Raw genomic sequence first — 22,274 nt, 5'->3', positions numbered from 1 at the left:
TGTGTGTTCTCTGGTCGATTTGCCTGTTTTGCTGGACGAAAAACCTGAGTTTCCACAGGGGAAAACAGCGCTATTTACGCCTGAGACGACTAACTCAGCCACTGAATGAAAATGGCCCATAAAAGTTCCTCAGTCATTGACAGGATTCGAACCCGGGTATTTTCCACCCGATGTGAGGAGGACGGTGACGCTATCACTATGCTTCCCGGGCAGATCCTTCAACTTCATAAAAAAAAACACTATTTATTAGTGTTTTTTTTTTTTTTTATTTCATCTACCCATCTACCATCACGCATGTTATATCATCTATCCATGTGTGTGTTGTATTTGTAAATTGCATGTGTTCTCTGGTCTACTTTCCTGCTTTGCTGGACGAAAAACCTCGGGGCCGGGAAAAATCCTTGCTGGCTACGCCTGAGACCGAATTCCTCAGCCACAGAGTGAAAAATGCCCATAAAAGTTCTTTACGTCATCGACGGGAATCGAACCCGGGCCATTTCCATCCGGAGTAGGGAAGACGGTGACGATATCACTGTGCTACCGAGCAGACCCCTTCAACTTGATAAAAAAACCAAATTATGATATTAGAGACTCCCGTAAATGATTACATCTATCCATATATTTATTTTGTCTGTAAGTTGCATCTGTTCTCTGGTCAAATTGCCTGTTTGCTGGACGAAAAAACCCGTTTCTGAGGAAAAAACCTTGTTGTCTACGCCTCAGACCAGCTAACTCAGCCATGGAGTGAAAAAAGCCCACTTAAGTTCCTCGCGTCATCGACGGAATTTGAACCTGGGCCTTTTCCACCCTGTACAGGGAAGACGGTGACATACCACTGTGCTGCCCGCGCAGACCCTTCAACTTGATAGTTTCTTTTAACTTTCCCAGGAATAACAGTGGTTAAAACCAACATCTTCCCAACATCGGGTGGAAAACGCAGGGATTCGAGTCCCACCAACTACGCGGGGAACTTTAACGGGCTTTTTTTTCATAACCAGGCTGAGTTAGTCAGTCTCAGGCGAAGACCAAGGATTTCCCCCTCCTCTCCTGGAAATTCGGATTTTTCGTCCAGGGAAACAGGACCAGAGAACACGCAATTTACAGACCTAATACAAACGAGTAGATGAGGCAATTCTTGAGTGGCCCTATTCTGGATCATAGTGACGGACGTGCCTAGCATTTATCCATCGTTACAATTTGGTCAAAACATCATCAATACCTTCTCTACAAAGCTCCACAATTGTGCGGAACTCGCTTTCCTCCAATGCATTTGAGGAAGTGTCAATAACCTTGAAACCCATTGGGTTGCCACCTTAGACATGTGCAGAGACTCGTGCATTAGGGAGAAAACAGCCCTGTGGCTAATTTCAATTTCATTTATTTGCTTTAAAATTTATAGTCGGAATCTGTTTTTAATCTGTTCCGCATTAGCCACAAGGGAAAGGTTTGTGGCTGAGATGGATTTTCCTTCTCTTAAGTCATGCACACTGCTTCGCATACATCTGAACTGTCTTTTCCCATTTTTGGCAATCTCATATGATGGGCAATCCTCCCCATATGCGCTGGTGTTCAAAGAAAGTGCATCACCCCTTAAAATTGTAATTGTCGTCAGAATAACGTAAGTATATGGCAATATTTCTTACAGATTCCATCAGATAAGATTTAGACGTGTGGGTGATGACGTAATATTGCATCAGCTGTTACTTGCAGCTATATAAGCACGCTCTGCAAGAGTTGCAGTCATTCCTTGCTTGTGTCAGGATGGCGAGTTACATGCAGTTGACTTCACGAAGAAAGAGTGCTATTGTTGATTTACGTGAGGAAGGATGTTCTTCCGTCATATTGCTTATAGAGTGTCTTGTAATCAGTCGACTGAGTAGATTTCTTTCCAAACTCAAGAATACTGGTTCTGCTAAGAGGAAAAAAAGGAACCGGACCAAAACGAGTCTCTACATCAAAACAGGACTGCGTTTTGAAGCACCTATGGCTTAAAACCCCAGGGGCTCACATCTGGTGAGTATGAGCTTGGCACACCCAGGGTCCTGAGCTGGATATCATCATTCTTCTCTTTCTTGGTAATTTCCTTCTACTTCCTTCTCTCTCTCTCTCTCTCTCTCTCTCTCTCTCTCTCTCTCTCTCTCTCTCTCTTTCTCTCTCTCTCTCAGGGTAACTCAGAATTTTTTTTTTTTTGGCTGGTGCAGCATAAGCCTTAGGCTTCCTTGCACCATATGGCTAATAATAATAATAATAATAATAATAAAAACCGTAAAGCTTCTTCGTCTGAGTTGAAAAGAGAATGAGAAGAACATAGAGAAGTGGTAGCAAGTGTAGTAACAGTCAGAAGACGCCTCTTCAAAAATGGACTTGTAGCCCGTCGTCCTAAGAAGAGCCACTCCTCACACAAAAAATGAAAAAGGCCCGATTAATTTGGTGTAAAGAGTATGTCAAATGGACCACCGAGCAGTGGAAGTCAGTTATTTTCTCGAATGAGAAGAAATTCAACCTGCATGGCTCTGATGGGAGACAAACGATTCGCCGTAGACGTGGTGAAGAATACCATCCAGACTGTATGGTGTCTACAGTGAAATTCCCTATCAGCCAAATGATATGGGGGTGCATTTCATATCGCGGAGTAGGTCACCTACAGTTTATAAAAGGTTCCGTAAATGCCAATGGACACCTGGCTATATTGTAAGGCAAATTGCTGCCAACCATTAGAGACCATTTCAACCTGCCAAGTAACTATACCTTTCAGGACAACTCTACTCCTTGTCATCGGGCGAAAAGTGTAAGAAGGCTCTTGTGTAGTTACTTTAGCTTCATTTCTGCATTAGAGGTTCGACAGTAATGTGTTTACATTTGTTACAGGTGAAAAAATGGTTGGAAAAACGGTCCATCACAACTGTTCGTGGCCATGAAACAGCTCGGACCTGAATCCTATAGAAAACTGTTGGCATTGTGTGGAATTTGCAGTTGCCAAAAAGAAACAAAAACCTTTCGTGAACTTCAGGAATCCATAATTCGTGCTTGGAACCACGAATTATCAGTTGATTATCTTCAGAAATTGATCTTATCAATGCCTCGACAGTGTACTGCTGTCATCAAGGCCAGAGGCGGTTCAACTAAATATTAGTTTGCACCTGGTGAACTTTTCATTTTGTTTTTCATTTAAAATGATAAACCGAAGCAAATTAAGCGCTTCTGATAACATTTCAGACACAATTGGCGTGTTTACCAAAACTGTTGTATAAAGGTTGCAAATGTTCATTTTGGAATATTTTGAGAGCACCTGTCAAATATTACTTAGCTGTACTGCATGATTTTCATTAAGGTAAAGTTAAAACCAGTCAAACAGTTTTATTTTCTTTAAGAAGATAAAGACACCAGTCAGATTTTCCTTGACGCCTTATAAGATGATTTAATTTAGAGGTTCCTCTATATGTAAAAATTGTATTTTAGACATTAATAGCTACAATCTAGAACAATGTATAGCATGGTAATTAAAATGTGTGTGTGTTACGTTTTGGTTTACGTTAATTTTACAGTCAACTATAGTTATTAAACGTAATTATAATTTAATTAAAAATATGTTTTTATTGTCAAATAAATCTTTATTTCTCTCGCATTGTTACTTTTATTCAAGTTCCATTTTAAATGAAAATAATCTAAATATTTCCTATTACTACATTATACCACAAGAGCTTTTTTATAAGTGAAATAGTGTCGCAGTAAAATTGTTGTTTACTCTTGGGCCAATCCTGGGTGTGTGCTATAAACACAGAGGAGAAAATTAGTATTAATAAAATTAGTACAAATAAAATTTGCATTATTATTAAGAGTAATATTGTTTATTAATAATAAAATTAATAATAAATTACTTCAAAGAATTTGTACAGTAATGCTTATATTAGTTTTTGTATTTCTATTCTGAATCGTAATTCCTATTTTCTATATAAACTTTAATAGCTTTATTTATTGGTAGCCCTCATTTAGTGTTTCTAAAACATTTTATTGAGAACTGGCCGTGTGGAATTCGTCATACAGTTATTTGCTCATGGCCAATACACTCTTGCTAAAGGCTTTCGCGGACCACTGGTGGAAAATACAGTCAATTAAATACAATCAGTTCCGAATTTTTTGAAGTACTGAATTTTTGATATCTCATCAAAATTCACCTACTCATTCTCATTCTCGCCTTCTCAAATCATTTCTATTTGTTTTCCATTTTCTGTTTTTATCTCAATTGCCGTCTGCAATTTTTTAATTGGCCAACGATGTCTTTTTTTTTTTTTTTTTTTTTAAACTATCATAGCACGGCGGACCAATAGTTTAAACGCTGGTGCAATGGAGGAATTAAATTTGTGTGGAGCTTAGAGGGAACATTACTCATATTTTTGGCTGTTGCTCCCACTTTGTTTCAGTCTTCTGTCATTCTCTTCTCGAAACTGCAACTCTGATGTCCTAAGTAAAATTTTGTTTTTTATGTATGCTTAACAGATAAAACTGTGAGATCATAATCGAATCCTCGAATACAAAAACTCCTGAGGAATTAGTTCAGCAGGTGGTTCTTGGTATCTGCGTATACATGAAGCCGACGGAAAGAAAGGACATATTTATATTTTACTAGAAGTAAAGTATGACAAATTAGCGTTATGTGATATTTGTATATCACAAAATTATGGGTTTTTTTTTTTTTTTAATAACTGCAGTATGTGTTCTGGATGTCCAAACAACAGTGAATCACCGTCTATAGGAGTAGGCGAATAACGATAAACACCCATCAGGCTATCTGTAGGTAGAATAATCAATAACCTTGAAGTAAAGAAAAACAGTTTATTTTAGCTGTTCTTCAAGGACCGTTTTTTTCACCTGGATGATTCTATTTTCTGTGGTGTGCTCATATGATTTGCTGTATTAGAAATGATTGAATTTTGCTATCCATTGTTCTGTTTTAAAAATGAAATTAATATGAAAATTTTATTTTATCTTCTTTTATTAAATAAATTATACCTTAAAGGTGATTTGTCCCATGAGACAAAAAATAAAATAATGATAAAGTACAGAGCAAGGAACCAATGCATCACCTGAATGACAGTATGAAGAAGTTATTCCTAAGATATTTCTTAAGGAGAAAATGTTTCTTGGGGGGGGGGGGGGTTGCATTTACAGGGGAAATGGGTTAATGAGTTAACCTAGTGATATTAAATTTGGTACCAAGGTCTCTAAGAATATTCTACACGTTTTGAAATTTTGAAAGGAATCGAAGCTGCTCTTCAAAATTCATCGCAACGTTTATGTAGGAGGAGGAACTAGAAAAGAGGGTTGGCTGTGGGATCAGAAATGAGCCTAAAATCTCCCGAGGAGAAAAAATACTGAAAATTTGGTATCCATCTAGCTTTTCCCTTCTCGAGAAATGTCTGAAATTTATTTTCATTTAAGCCTATATACTGCAGACAGATTTCTTTAGTATGTGAGGAGGGGATAAAATGGGGATATGGAACCGCAATTGATTCCGAAATCACCTCAGGGACTATAGAATATACGCTGAAAATTTAGCAGGCTCCAAATTTAATTATGGAATAAGCTCAAACATCTGAAACATACTTTTACACATACATACAGATAACTCAATACTTTATGAGGGTAAAAATTGCCTTCTGTGGAACGACGAGATACTATGTATTGAGTTCTGAGTTTTATCAATGTTCACCAATGTCTGCTACTGTTTGATGAGATAGTGGTACTACCAAAACAGCAACAAAAGCGGTATTTACATTTTTAATAGCCGTATACTCCACTTTAGAGGGGTTCTGTTAATTTTCCAGTAGCCTAATTTGTGGTAACTCTTAAATAATCGAAAGTTTGCAACTTCCGAGCGCATTATGACTCGTGTTTCTCAGAGACTTGAAATAATGATTTGGGAAAGAACAGTTTTTACATTTCATAAATTCAGATTTTTTTGTCAGTCTGATTCGTTTCTCGTAGTACGAGTATCTCGTATTAGTGAAGTTTTTATAGTGCATAGAACTGTTTTTACAGATTGCATAAGATTTCCCGTTTTGTTTCACTGCGAGCGAATTGGAGGTTACATGTCAAGGTTTTTCCAATGATGTCATTTAACAAATTGAAACAGACCTTGCGTATGTATCTACAGTTGTTTCAGTTTCATATAAACTCGAGCGCAACTATTGATTCGTCAGTACCCATCTTCAGAATTTGAACAAATTATTTCGAAATTATATTCATAACTTTACAGCAATGAAGAAAAGAGAAGGGAAATGCAAAATTTAAAAAAAAAATTCCCTTCTTTGCACACAGTTCAGATTGTCATTCATTTTAATAATTGTTGAATATCTTAGAAAGAGAAAATAGGATGTAGCAGTCTGATGTAATAACTTAAGTTGTTAAGTCGTTTCAATAAGCAGTCTACTGTGACCGATTGCTGCATCCTGTTCCTTATAGATTTATTACCTGACCATTGACGTCATATATTCATACTACGCGGTATCTAAACATTCGTATTCAAGTAATAAATGTTTGTTTTTTTCCCCCTCTAAATTTGTTAAAATAGCAAAAATGTACAGCATTCATGTCCTTTCCCCCACCCCACTTCAGATGCACGGAGCCGGATGGTAATACAATAAGCCTCCAAACATTCGTTTAAAATATTTAAATGAACAATTAAAGTTAAAAAGAACAAAACATAATTATAATAGTATTATAATATATTATAACAGTGCATTGTAATATACAGTACATACCCTTTATATCCGGAGATATATACAAACACATACAATACACCCATTATTCTAATAGCCATAGAAGTCGAAGTGTTTAAATATAATGTATATTATAGTGTTTTGTGTCCTGTGTAACTTGTTCTTCTGTAACTTGAACCCGTGTAAGCTGGGGATATACTGCACACTTTTTGACGGCTATTATTGTATATGTTAATGAATTGATAGACACCACACTATTATATCACGTAGTAGATGAAGTGTCAAATCCTTTAAATTGTATCGCTTCGATAATAAATTACTTAATCTACCACGCGATATAATAGTGTAGTGTCTATCAATTCATTAACATGCTAATGAACAATCACGTAGACTCCCCACTCTTCCAAGTAATATTATATATTTATTGTAAGATGTCTTTATTTTATTACAAAATATATTTTTTTAATATATTTATGATTACAAAACATGACAGGCTCTTAATTACAACATACCAGTGCTGATTGTCAGGAAGCCAGAATTCCTTGATTTGAACTGGCTTGAATTTCTGCAGGTTGCAATTTTAAAAAAGATACATTCTAAAGACAATTCGTTCAAAGAACACTGAAGAGAATGAACACTTAGTGTAACGCGGTTTGGAGTTGAACGTGAATGGATATTATTATATTAATTTGAGTAATATTGTAATAATAATATTATTATAATATCAATATTATAATATTGATTTGAGTTTCAGATTTCTCGTCCCTTTCCTTGTAAGATACAGACTAGTTCCCATTTCCAAGACACAGGGCATCAGTCTCATAAAAGGTTTCCGTCCCATGGCCTCGGCTCTTTGCTCTTAAGAGTACTATAAAAATTTCTACTCAAGATTATGGCGTTTCAAATTTTCTTCGGTCTCTTATCTATTTGCTTCCGTCTCCATCAATGTGATGGTAACATTCCTTTAAGATTACTTTGGCATTGCTGATTCTCTGTTAAAATTAGGAGCTGTTTACTCCTATTTTCTCCTGCTGTTTACTCCTATTTTAAGGATTTTCCAAACCCAAAATTGTAATTACAATTACCAGTTTATTGCAATTTTGTTGAAAATTTACAGAAAGTGTATTATCGTTCTTCTTCCATTTCTTTTCACTTATAAGTAACCGCTTTTTCAAACAAACATATTTTTCCTCTTATACGGATGATATTATCTTAATAGTTACATCACATCACAGTCTCAAAAGATAAATGCTTGTATTCAGAACAATAACCCTTGCATTTATCTAATCTCTAAGGATTTTTGGTCTATCTTTTAACCTAACTAAATGGATATACACGATTTCCTCTGCTTTCACTGCAGTCAGCGCTCTCTACACCCCCCCCCCCCTCTCCTATTGAAACAAGTCTCCCCTCCTTCCTGTTGGAACAGGTCGGATTTTCAGGTTCTTACTCAATATTATTCCAACTGTACACTGATATTCTGTCCAAAATCGTAAGAGATTTCTGGCCTTAAAACTAACTTTGTGTCTTGTTCACTATTTAAATAGAGAGGGAGTAATAGTAGAGTAATACTCTTGATTTGATTATCAGCAGTGATTCTTCATGCATTAAGAATCTGCAGATAAATGAACCACTAGGTGGCAGTGATCACAGTGTGCTGAAGTGGGATTTACTCAAAGAGGTAACTACCATTAGGGGTAAAGGGAAGGGTTATTGCTTCCGTAAAGGCGACTACGATGGACCGAGGCAGTATTTAAATTCTATACAGTGGGACCAACTGACGATGTTACCAACAGCAAATTCAAAATGGGAAGCATTCAAAGAATTAATCTTGGAAGCTACTAGGCTTTACATACCAACTAAGAAATATTGTTCAAGGTTTAGGCCAAAATGGATGTCAGATGAACTAATGAGGCATATGGCAGAGAAGAAAAATGCATGGGATACTTACAAATTAACACATGACACAGAAGCCTATGATAGATACAAGTTGATATGCAACCAAGGAGGTTAGGCAGGCGAAGGCAGATTACGAGAAAGCTTTGGCAAGGGATGAAAAGAAAAACAGCAAAGAGTTCTTTACTTATGTAAACTCTAGAAGGAAGGGGATGAATCAGATTGGTCCACTTGATATTGATGGGTCAACTGTTGATGACCCTGCTCAGATAGCTAACAAACTAAATGAATATTTTGCATCGACATTCACACATGAGGAGTTATTCAGCGAGGGGAATGCCAGAGGTGTATTCAACTCTAGCAGTAAGCTACAGAATCTTGAAATCACTAGGAGTAAAGTGGAGGAGAAACTGTTGAAGATAAACACAAGAAAGGCACCCGGGGTGGATGGGATCTATCCAGTTATATTAAAGGAGGCAGCAAAGGAAGTAAGCAAACCCTTAGCCATAATTATGAGAGCTTCCTTGGACTCAGGGGAGGTACCCATAGACTGGAAATGTGCAAATGTGACCCCAATTCACAAAGGAGGATCAAAGGCTGACACAAGTAATTATAGACTTGTGAGTTTAACTTCTGTTCCAGGAAAATTAATGGAGGCACTGGTTAAAGAAGCACTGCAGGATCATTTAGACAAGACTTCAGTTATAGCTCGGACACAGCATGGTTTTGTTAAGGGGAAGTCTTGCCTGACCAATTTTATTGGATATTATGATGCAGTCACAAAAGAACTGGATGCAGGGAATAGCTTTGACATTATATACTTGGATCTTAGAAAGGCTTTTGATACTGTTGCACATGGAAGACTGCTACACAAATTGGAGCAGTGTGACATTGGAGGCAAATTGCTGCTATGGATAAAGGGGTGGTTGAGGGGGGAGAAGACAGAGAGTGGTAATCAATGGACACCGCTCATCGTGGACTAATGTTATTAGTGGAGTCCCTCAGGGCTCAGTGTTGGGTCCATTATTGTTTTCTGTATTTATAAATGATATTGATGATGCTTAATGTCCAAGTTTGCAGACGATACAAAGGTTGGCAGGGTTTTCAAGGACACTACTGACACTATGCTGCTGCAACAGGATCTGGAAAGGTTGAGCAGATGGGCTGAGAGGTGGCAAATGAAGTTTAACATTGACAAATGTAAAGTACTACACATGGGAAACAGCAACCCCAGAGCAACGTATCAACTCTGTGGTACTACACTGACAGTGGTAGAGAATGAAAGGGACTTGGGGGTGGTTGTGCAGGCAGATATGAAGTTCTCTGAGCAGTGCAGACGGGCTGCAAGAGTAGCTCATGGAGTATTGTCAATGATATACAGGAATTTTTCCAGCAGGGATAAGGAGGTGATTATTCCCTTGTATAAGGCAATGGTCAGGCCACACCTAGAGTACTGTATACAGGTGGAGGCCTCATTTCAAGAAGGATGTAGAGCTGCTGGAACGAGTATAGAGAAGGGCAACAAGATTAGTGAATGGAACAAAGGGGTGCTCTTACGAAAAAAGGCTTAAGTTTTGCAAATTACGGTGTCTGGAGACTAGGCACCAGCGAGGTGATCTGATAGAGGTGTACAAAGCCTTGAATGGTTTGAGCATGCTCAGTGCTGATGGGATTCTTCCTCTTGCTCAGAATAATCACCTGAGAGGGCATAAATTCAAATTGAGGAAAGACAGATGTAGGATAGACGTGCGGAAATTTGCCTTTAGCCAGCGGGTGGTCGGTTGGTGGAACAGACTTCCATCCCTTGTAGTGGAGGCTGATAGCCTAAATAAGTTTAAGGCTCAGCTGGACAGGTATTTTGAACGAACCGAGGGGTGAAGTGGAAGTGGGGTTTTTTTTTTTTTTTTTTTGGCTGATGCTGCATAAGCTTGCTTTCTTGCATCAAATGCCTCTACTAATGCTAATGCTAAATCTTCCACTTCTGAGGTCTTTCATAAAGAAGGGAGATTACGAATTGGCAAACCATGACTACATGGTTTTGGGACAATAGAGAATGCATACACAGATACATAACATTTCTTCAACATTTAGCTTTCTTATATATTGAAGTGTTTCCCTACAAAAAATACCAGTTGTAATTAATGTGCGCTCTCTCTCTCTCTCTCTCTCTCTCTCTCTCTCCAAATTCTAGAAATCGCGAAAGAAAATGCTGGCTGCTTAAAAATCTTTCTGATGTTGATCGGCAGTTACCAGAAGTGAAGTACCAAGACTTTTGTCATCCATTAGCATTCCATAGTACAGTATGCTTTAAATATTCTGCAAAACTTGGCACCACCTAAATTCCGTGTGCATGGCCCAATTTGGATCGGCGTAGTACTTCGCAAACACAAAAGGAACCATAACTGCCTGAAACCAAAAGGAAAAAATTCTAATTTATAATGTATTTGAAAGTAAGTCTTATCGAATAATATACATAGACATGAAAAGCCACAATGTGAGATCCTTCTAAAATCCATTGCAAAATTATACTCAATACTAAAAACGCTGTAGTAGTTATTGAAACTCCGACAAGACAATAAGAGCGTTATAAAAAGTTAAAATAGATAAATAAAATAGACACTTAAAAAAATATAAAAATATTTTTATATTTCTTGTTTCAAAACCATTAAATCTATAACGGTAAACAGAAAAAATATATAAAAAGAGAGAACTAACGGAAGTCTTTCAAACGCTGGCTGCGTCTTTTATTAACAGAAAACCTTTGAGTTGTAGTAGTAGTAGTGGTGGTGGCAGTTAATAAAACACATAAAAGATCACCTGACGGCGAACCACGCATATGGCGGATGCAAGTAAAATAACAAAACGGGGAAGGAAGCGATCAGATTGCAGATGCCAGAAGGAAACGCAGGAAAAGGAAGGAACAACTGAATACAGAAAAGAAAAAGGAAAACGAAAGAGGGCAAGGGAGAGGAAAACAAGGGAATGTAGGCGAACCGGAACGATTCATTAAAAGGATGGAAACTGTTGACCCCGAGGAAGCGGGACCACCGTTGATCCCTCTGGATGAAGACGGACAAAGGTTATGATTGCAGTTTTAGATTTGTAATCGCAGCATTAAAATTAGGCATTGAATATACGCCTTCAACAAACGTACAAAATTGCACTGAGATCAATGAAAATCATTGGTGTTATCATTTTTATCATCAAGAATTATAACAAAAATGTCATTCTTGACATTAAGTGCTGAACTTAATTTTGTTTATTTGTTTTTTTCTTCTTCTTCTTTTTCCTTTTCAGCCTTATCACTCCGATGTTGCTAAGAGTTCCATAATAAAAATGTGCGTTGGAGTCCACTGAATTTTTTTTAACTTAAGATACACGTATCTTGAATTGCAAATTTCTTAACTTTCAAGAATCGTATAATTATTTATTTATTCTTTTTGCAGATGAAAATCATAGCAAATTGATTAAATAAAAAGTACGTTATAACGTTTTGTTTCAGTACAGTGGAGTCTCAGAGTACGCGACCCGGTCATATGCGCTGATCACCCCCCCCCCTTTATTCGTGATGTTCGTGGTTCGTAATTTTACCATGTCCCTGATGTCAAGCAAAAGAGGGGAAAGGAAGAAATGGAAAAGGAAGGTCGAAATCATAGTGCAGTATCGGCTTTTCGTTCGGACTGGTAAGAATTCCGTACTTCAACTGGATGATAGTTAATAGATTAATAAGGACTATAACCTGTGTCTTTAGCCAAAAAATTGCTTCCCTAAAAGTGCATCGTTTATGAGGATGGACTCGTCTTGGCACTTTATTTAAGATTTATGTTAACAAATAAAGTTTAAATACACACGCACATGGTTTATAGGAATTAGCCTGGTTTACCTTAGTTACAATAGTTTTTTTATGGCAGAATCCCAAAATACGCGAATTCTCGCATATGGGATTTTATAAGGAGCCTAACCTCCCGAACTTTGAGACTACTATAACTGTACTGAATAAAATCATTGAAATACACAGTTTCGCTGCTCTCTCACGCCGAACAGCAATGGCCTACATTCGAGCAGAAGTTGTGGGACACTTTCCGTCGGTGAAGTAGGGAAGAAGTCTTTATGGACTATTCTCACTTCATAGAGGAGTTATTCGAAGCGAAGGGAATTGCATAGTCCTCTGAACTGGCGAATACGCACGGAGGAAAGGGCGCAAATTTCTGATGCCTGCTACAAGGTCGAGAGTAATCCACGATGGAACCGATGCTGTCACTGGTGCCAAAAATGGGAATGTGTCTCAATACTTTTGGTAAAAGGTATATAAGAATACTCTACGTATTAATGAGACTGGGGACTATAGAGTTAACTCTGTTTAGGAATCTATCATGTTGCAAAAATATCATCGATAGACGTGTGTATGTGGGGGGAGGCGATTAAGGATCCCTATCATCTCGGCAAGCATATAGAACGCCTCACCTTATGAGGTTTAGATAAAGTATATTTTAACATTCTGCAAAACGAGGGAATGGTGTGGCCCCTGTTTTACAACTGACTACAGTTAACGGGGGGGAAGCGCATTTTTTTTTTTACAGCTTACGTGTGCTCGATTTGCTGTGTGTAAGCCAATGTCGCGTACTTTACTCCAGGATCGCAGCCGAAATTTGTTCATAAAGTGATGACAAATACTGCCACATATAAGCCCATGAGTGGGAACAACGTGTAAAGTGTGTTTAGGTTGAAACAGCTCACCACGGGTTTTTCCCATCTCCGCGTAGTATACATTGTCTTGTGATACAGAACGCTGAGGCCAGAGATTTAATAGTATATGGGTATTGCTTACGTGAAATGTTGTGTACCGTTGTTCCTCTGGCCATTTAGCCTCCAGCTCCTGCTGAGGCCCAACGTTGCCCGCATTTCGCCCCGCGGAGGCAGACCAGGTACCCAGTAGGTTGAGATAGTTACTCTGGTAGGTCCTGCTAGTAGTTTCCTGAGATTTCGGTGGCTAGGACCTTAAAAAAAAAAAAAAGTTTTTTGATGTGGAGTGATTGCGGTAGGGGTAGCGCTGGAATTTGAGAGGCCGAAAATTATTTTTGGGCCAAGTAATTTGGGTGTCGTTAAATTTGAACTTGTAAGGCATTTGCTTGCATGCAGATAGAGTGTGTGTGTGTGGGGGGGGAACTGAAGGCTGAGGGGAGAGATAGAAATATGGGGACAATAGGGAAGGCGACTCCAGAGAGTCAGTGAGGCAGGCCCATTCCTCACCAGGCGAAAGGGAGGCGGCCGGGGGAAGGAAACGTGGGCCCGTTTCCTCCCAACCGTGCCAGGCAAAGGGGAGTTGAAAGCGAACCAGATAAAGGGAGTCCAGTTCAGATCACCAATAATGACGTTGGGCAGCGAGGCTAAATGTTATTCAGAGTCCAGTCTGGCATTTTGTCATGCTTGAGATGCAGGTTTCAGATGGTGATGGTTGTCTTCTAGTCTAGTTCTCTTGTTCTTGACGTAGGTGTATTCTTTTTAGTTCAATTCATGGTCGCTCGTGAGTGTGGTCACTTCGGTCTTGCGCATTGCACTGGTCTGGTGACTTTTGGCAGAGTGACAGTCTGTTGTTTGGCCAGAGGCCAGTCAATCCGTGATGGAGTTGCGTTATGTTAGCTTTTAAATTAGCTTTTGCAGTTGTCTCGGCGGGATGGACCAACACAGCGGTCTCGCGAAGAGATTTCGAGTATATTTTGAGAAAAATGTGTATTTTCCCTCTGATTCCAGGAGGTAGTTCTCTCGATTTCTGGAGATAAAGTGGATATCTGTAATCAGGATGGATCGGAGATCCTCGTAGAGGGGACAGTGGTGCCCGAGGTGATACCATGTCTCCAGTTGTCTACATGAGCAATGTGGGTCGTCAGTGAGTCCCAGTGTGGCAAGTTTCTCATTAATTGCACTGTGGCCGGTTAATAAGTATGTAGTCCTCAGGCCTGAGTATAGCCAGGTTGGGCATTTCGGAAAAGTTTTGCCTACATCTGGTATGAATTTCTTGGTAATTGCCCCTTTAGCAGAGGTCTTTTGTAGGTGAGTGGCGAGTCGTTTTTCTTCTGTCGGCCGGTTGTTGGTTATATCTATGGTGTAGTCTAAGAAGGTGGTTGATTGCCTATTGGCCAGGTTAGACAGCATGGCCCGTCGGAAGCCTACAGGTCCAGCGGGAGGGCGCCCGCTAGGACCTGGAGGGCGTGCGTACTGGCGGTGCAGCACGCGCGAATGGTAATGAGAAACATGGAGCGCTGTATCGTTTCTATCTTTCTTAACGGTAAGGGTAGAAGAAGAAAAAGTAGTAATGCAATAGCAGCAATTTTGTACAATGTAGGAATGGAAAAGTTACATTCGCCAGTTGCAGAAGCGTAAGTGAGACTGCAAGTAGTGGCGAAACTACAAATTGTACCCTTACAAGGCGAGATTTATGAACTGGTGCTCCTTTGCTATTGAAAAAAAATCAACCTTCGAACTTTCTCACTCTTTGTACTTTCTCCGCAGTGATCTGTCGATAACATCCTGCTGATGCATAGCTGGTTAGATCTCCTTTAATAATATATAAACTCAAATCCTCAAGAAATGAAAATTTTCCTCGGCCTGCAGACAAAATTAAGTGCTTTCTTCCTTTTTTTTTTTTTTTTTTTTAGCAGCACCACTTTCTTTCTTTTATGTATTTATTTATTATTATAATTACTTTTTTTTTTCTTTCTATTTTAGTACAAAAGTACGACGAATGCCCCGCTATTTACTAGAAACAGGGCTTCTAATACAAAATGTCACGTGGCTTGCGCTGTGACGGCTTTACTGTAAAACTAGAAATTGAAAATCCTTGTGTACTTTCTCCACCTCTCTTTTTCCTGATTTGAGTCATGCCAGTGGATGGACGGTGGGAGACCTTTTCATTGTGATCAGGATTAGGAAACCCACAACTGACGGTTCCCTACACAGTGAAATGTCTGAAATGCAAAGCCCTAATCTACCAGGAAAACTCGGTCTGGCAAATTATTTAGCGTCCCATTACAACGTTCGACATTGACTTGATTTTTGTTACCCACTTATAGGTTGTATTTAAAAAATACGCATAACACATTTTAATTGTCCAACTGCTTCGATTTAAATTTATCGATCAGGTTTCACTGGTTAATACCAAGATTCCATTTGTGTTGTTTCCTGGATTTTTTTTTTTTTTTTTTAAGATTACAAATATTTCAATTTAAAACACATATTTTTGGATATTTACTCTTTGTGCCTACAATAAATACTATTAATTCTATTAAATTAGTAAGTTTTACTAGTATTAATGCAATTTATATTAAATTATTAATATGTTTTATTTTCATTTTCTAATTCTAATTAAGGAATTTATCAGGAGGCCACAAACACCTTTGTTCCAGCTAAGAAGTACAACTAAAAGGAAAGATACTGAAATACATGAGATGAAAGTTGAAAGACAACCGAGAAAAATAAAAAAGCATGGAAGAGTTACAAGCTATCATGATGTGGATATGTGTTTACGGACATGGCCACATCATGATAGCTTGTCATTCTGCTTCATACGATAACTAAAGTAAATATGTAATAAACCATTGAGGAGTAAGGCTTGCAAATACTGAGTATAAGAAATCGCTGACGCATGGTGTACATCAGGTTATTCTTACCGACCCTCTCAAACAACAGCAAATACATCCAGTTGTAGTGAGCAACCTGGAAACCTGAGTCCGTCCATCATTAATAATGCTAATGAGATCATCATTTGATTCGGGGATTATTGATTATTCCTTTGGACTGCGGAATTCCAACATCTTCCCCATGCATAACAGAAGGGGTAAAGCAGTGTTAGGCAATTATAGATGTTCGACTTCTGTGGCTGGTAAGATTATGGAATTTATGGTTAAAGGTGCAACACAGGACCAACTCGACAAGAATGATATCCCAAATGTTTCACAGCATGGTTTCATGAAGGGAAGATTTTGCCTGGTAAAACTGTAATGAAGTTATAAAGCAATTGGATGCCCGAAAGCAATTGGATGCCCGAATCAAGTTTGACATTTTATATTTGGATTTTAATAAGGCTTTTCATACAGAGCCTCAGGAGAGGTTATTTATAAATATCAAGATAACAGAAAGATCCATTAGTTAATTAGAAGTTGGTTGAAGAACAGGAGACAGACGGTATGCATAAATAGGTATTAAATAAATTATCTTTATTGCTGAAAAGTGCGGTATAAATACTAGGAACAGTGCTAGTGCATGTACTAGTATTCTTCAGCGTCAGCTGGAGTAGCTAGTGGGGTACCTCTGGAATCAGTGCTTGGAACTCTCTTGTTTCTTATCTTCCTTAGCGATATTGATGAAAAAGTTAAGGGGGAAGCTGTCAACTTCTGCAGATGACTTAAAGGGTTAGGAGGAGGCACAAACGATTAGAACCAGGCTATGACGATTCAAAAGAATTTGGACTGACTGCAAGTATGGTCTGAAAAATGACAACTGAAATTTAATGATACCAAATGATACCAAAAATTGCATATTCAGAAAAGAATTTCAAGAGTGGCTTATAGATTAAGGAAAGAGATAAGAATATTCAGGATGAGAAAGACTTGACGGTTACGATAGAGAAAGACATGAAGTGGTTCCGCATGCGGTGAAAGCATGCGATAACAAGCGCACATGGTGCTCTGGGATTTATCAGAATTTTGCAAGTAAAGGAAAGGAGGTCGTTATCCCTCTATATAAGATGGTGGTGTGACCACATTTGACATATTCTATCCAGGTCTGGAGGCCACATGTAAAGAAAGGTATAGAACTTCTACAGATGGTGCAAAACAGGGCTATTAGATTGGTTAAGAACGCTAAGCATTACCCATAAGAGGACGGGCTGAGTAAATACGGTCTGCAGAGCTTGGAAACTATTATTATTATTATTATTATTATTATTATCTGTTTATTTCCATAAGGAAACCACCCCGGGACGGCAAAGTGCCAGGAGGGTGCTAAGTACATATCAGGGTACGAGATACTACGTGCAGTGGGTTACATATACTGAACACGTAGTCTCGTCCCGAAATACATTTTATACACATTTTATGTTTAATATATACAGTATTTACATATTAATGATTCTGTACATACATTCTACAACTCATATATTTACAATTCAGTAATAATTCCATCTATAACTTACATATTTACATAACTGTTACAGAAGGTATATTTTTACAGTCAACAAATTATTATTGTTCTTAAAGCAGAAAGTTTCACTTTTATTCACAATTCTTTGGTACTTTGCAGCCGATTCATATTTCGGTAAGTCTGTAAGAATTCTGGAAGATCTCTTTCCGGTATGTTGCATCCTCACACAGTTTTTCGGCATCTATGTGTAGTGAGTTAAATATTTTCGCTGCATTTGATGGGAAGAATCTTTGCAGGCTACTAAGATTGTTCAGGACTGGAAACTAGAAACCGTCGGCGGTGTTTTATCGAAGGATATATAGCCCTTTATGAAATTTTCGGGCAGCTTGTTTAGAACGTTGAAATAAGTTGCTTGTGAGGTTAGATGAAGAGAAAAGTTTAGCAAAATTAAAAGATGCATTGGGCAAGCACTTTTTGACGAGGAGAATACTGTGATAGAGTGTTTTTTTTTTTCTTTTGCAGATTCAGAATAATAAGTTCGCTTCCTTGTATATTACGCTAGTTCAATAATAATATTAATTCTGTATCGTTTTAATATTTGTACTTGTACATTTTTTAGACTGATTTTTCTGTTTCTTTATACATTATTTGTTCTATTGCATTTCCTCTTTTCGCTTAAATTTTTTGAAATAAATAAATAAACGAAAACGTTTAGAAATAATTTATCCTGTATATCGTTCTTAAGAGTTTCATCTTAATATTTATTCGAATACATACAATTTTATAAATGTTTTCCTTTCGTTTATCTTCTGGTACTTTCGTAATTTTTTTGGTATTTTGGAACTTGTGAATTTATTAGAAAAATTATAATTCAACTAAGATGCATATTTTTTATGGCACGTCATGGCATTTGAAAATTTTAGCTCTTCAGTTAATCTGAAATGGTATTAAATAATTTATAATTTTTCTAATGTGAAACTAAAGATTAATTCCCAATACTTGTAGAGCTAAAGGCCAATAGGTAATGGGAATTGTTCTCTTTGCTTGTAGATAATGACTTGTGAGTAGATATTATTACTATTAGATTAAATAAAAAGTAGATATTATTACTGGTAGATTAAATAAAAGTAGATATTATTACTGGTAGATTAAATAAAAGTAGATATTATTACTGGTAGATTAAATAAATTGATTAAATAAAAAGTACGTTATAACGTTTTGTTTCAGTCCGGTGGAGCCTCAGAGTACGGTGAATTACTAGTGAATTTAAACGGATTTGTTCAATAAGAAAACAAAGAGGGAATTATCTAAACACATGTGTTCTGTTTTTTCAGAAAGGAGAAATGAGTGTCGGTGAGAAAAAACGCGAATGTTGCATGCAACATATTTTGTGGTTTCAACTGTTATCATTCTTCGTATCAAAAAAAAGATAATAGAATCGTTCATATATTCAGGAAATACATAGGTCATCCTGTAGAGTTCAGGGAGGTACGTGGATCATATAACTTTCCAAATAAATGGTTTTAATATGAAGTTAATTCTTTAGATATTACTAGCTTTAGCATTTTCGGACAAGGCAGAAGGTAAGAGATGATGCTTAGTTCATTCTAGAAAACTAATGAGGTAAGGAAAACTACATTTAACTGTTCAAATAAATGAGTTTATAATGAAGGTAATTTTGTGATTACTTCTACCTTAAAAAAAGGCTGTGATGTAGATTCATAAGACGTATATTTTAACTCTACCCCACTTGCAAAGGAAATATATTTGAATCAGAGACACGATGTGGTCATGTTTCAACCTCCATGATGCCTTAACCATAGAATGCAATTAATTCTGACATGTAATTCGCAAAAAATGGCTCATATTTCTTCATAGCAAGGTCAATGACAGTGGTCACTTCCGTCACTGCACCCTCTATCAATTAGTAATATGACCACACAGTTGTAAATTCTTTTGACTTTGTGCTCGATAAGGTACTAAGCTTATTTTGCAAATCGATGACTTAACAAGCAACGGTTTATTTAAAATTCATCTTGGAGTCTCACATCAAACTATTGTAGCCTGTTTCTGCAATGGTTTGATGTGAGACTCCAACATGAATTTTATTCAACATCATTCAGAAATTGAGCTTGGACTTGAAGTTAGCTATCAATAATGCGCTGGCAGTCGAATATCCACTTCACACTTTGTCCGGAACAGACAAAAATTTTCGCAATGAATTTATGGCGATTCCACCATTGTTAAAATTACCATAAAGAGAGAAAACCTGGAAAACCTTTGCTCAGAATCCTTTTGGTGATAATGCTGTTAATGATAATAACAATAATAACATTCATATTTTGAAAATAAAATAACGTTTTAAGACATGTCTTATTGCATAATTTTAATACACGTAAAATTTATGTAACCATACCATTAACGACAATATTATCTTTATCATTCCAGGAGTAAATAATTTCAACATAGTCAACAACCAAAATTCGACGTCGAGATGGAAAAAATACAGGATATAACACACATACAGAAATGAATTAGAGTTGTTTTGTGCGCGAAAAGTAGAGGCTATAACAGCAAAAATTATAAAACTGTCGAAGGCTACAATATCCAGTAATTAAAATATCTTAATGAAAGATTGAATAGTTACTTTTGAAAGGAGCACGTATATTCCATCGGATAAGTTCGACTTTTGAAAGTCCAAAAGTTACTTTTGAAATAATTGGTCGATTTATACGCCGGGTACAAAATTCAGACCATAAATTCATATAAACCTAATGGGCTATTTGGATTACTTAGCATGCTCATAAGCAATTTAAACATATTTTTGCTTATTTAAGAATTATAATTTATTTATTATTCGAAACAATAAATACTGCGCTTAAGTTGTCATAACCTGAAGAAAACTATGCCCATGTCTGTGAAAAATTAGAAAATAAAAAATGTTGTAAAATTATTCATTTATCCTGCAGGATCGGATAAACGATTCATTGGAATTCTGTTTGGATCAATCATATTAAATTATCATTTAAAATTGACTATTGAAAAATTTCATTCACATTAATTTAAAATTAAACTCATTTTTATTTATGAACAATCATACAAATGATTACAGATATTTTCCACATTTGCGAAATGGCAACACCGCCGTGCAGCCAACAAAGTGTCGCCGAACTGCCAATAGATGAAGCAGAGTGCAGAAAAATTTGCTGACACAGCTGCAATTTCTGAGACTTTGTCCGGCAAAGAGTTTTAAGTATGTGAACCTTTTGTGGGCTAAGGCCTTACATTATATGCTATTAGTGTTGCATCTCTATACACTTTCATGAGGATTTGTTTCTGCTCGGGTGTTGAATAAAGCGAACACAGATTCACAACATTTTAAGGCGCTCTGTAACAGTCGCGCATCCAATGTCGAAAAGACGGTGATTTTAATAACTGTGCTACTCTCAAAGACTATTCTTGGACAATAACAAAAACAAAACTGTCGTGTTAGGGCCACCTAAGACGAACTTATAAGCCCTGTTCATTATGTCCATAAATGCGTGTGATCTCTAGTCGATTCTTGGATGTATGCTCTCTTTCCATCCACCGGTAGACAGCCGGAACTTGAGTAGATGTACGTTGGGGCTGCCATTTTGGAGAATTAAATGATACGACTGTGTATAATCATACCGCCACGAGAATGAACTGAAAGTCGCCATCAGACGCAGTCTTTTAGGGAAAAGGGTGGTGGGTGTGATTAGGGTACTTTGATTTTTATTAATTTTCATTTTAAAAGTATTCATATGAATGCACAGAAAAATAAGTACAGAATCGTATACCTTCTTTTTCTGTACTTGAGTAATCCCTCCATTTTTTTAAATACACTGTGTATTGTTGTGACTTAGAGTTCATTCTCGTGGCAGTAGGACTATAACTTTATATATTTGTTGCAATTAAAGTTCATATGAAAAGCTTCAACTAGAAAATAACCACAGTATTATCTTATCAGGAACCAGGGAAGTTCTGACAGTGAATTCTACCATCGCCTGCGGTTCTGATCAACCGATCATTGTCACTCAAACAGAAGGCTTCATTACGTCTCCTGGATTCCATAGATTCGATTATTATGCAGATTCGTCATGCAGTTGGACATTAATTGCACCTCAAGGAAAAGTAAGTACTTATTAATATCACCCAATTACATGCAAAAAGCGATTTCATAGTACGTAAAGCAGTTAACAATTAAAGATCGTAATCTCGATAGCTTAAAGCTGGAATTAAAAAAGTGCACCATGAGATCTAACAGAGGAGATTTTTTTGTAACTCCTGGCGAAACCGGTAAAGCACCGAAGAGCCTTGGTGAGGTTATTCAGCTTTCCAATCAACAACAGCATAGTTTTTATACCTTTTAGTCCACATTAGCCGGGATTTTTTATGCCCAGATCTTAACAGTTCTTTTTCCGGGGACCCTAATCCAAATAATTATATTATGCAATTCTTTTCTCAATGTTCTCTCAGAAATCGGACAGTGAAATCCTT

At 37.2% G+C, this 22,274-nt stretch overlaps 1 protein-coding gene across 1 annotated transcript in view; it reads left to right on the top strand.

Annotated features, from left to right (window-relative positions):
• LOC150091263 (serine protease hepsin-like) overlaps nucleotides 1–22,274 on the top strand; it is a 51,056-nt gene that overhangs the window by 3,991 nt on the left and 24,791 nt on the right. Inside the window, exon 2 of the mRNA XM_090389848.1 lies at nucleotides 21,695–21,908. Coding sequence (XP_090245974.1) covers nucleotides 21,695–21,908 — 214 coding nt within the window. The remainder of the gene's footprint in view (nucleotides 1–21,694; nucleotides 21,909–22,274) is intronic.

This window comes from Mastigoproctus giganteus, chromosome 1 (genome assembly GCF_048544385.1).
Source record: "Mastigoproctus giganteus isolate SK-2022 chromosome 1, ASM4854438v1, whole genome shotgun sequence".
NCBI classification, from domain to species: domain Eukaryota; kingdom Metazoa; phylum Arthropoda; class Arachnida; order Uropygi; family Thelyphonidae; genus Mastigoproctus; species Mastigoproctus giganteus.
This window is presented reverse-complemented; position numbering and strand designations above follow the sequence as displayed.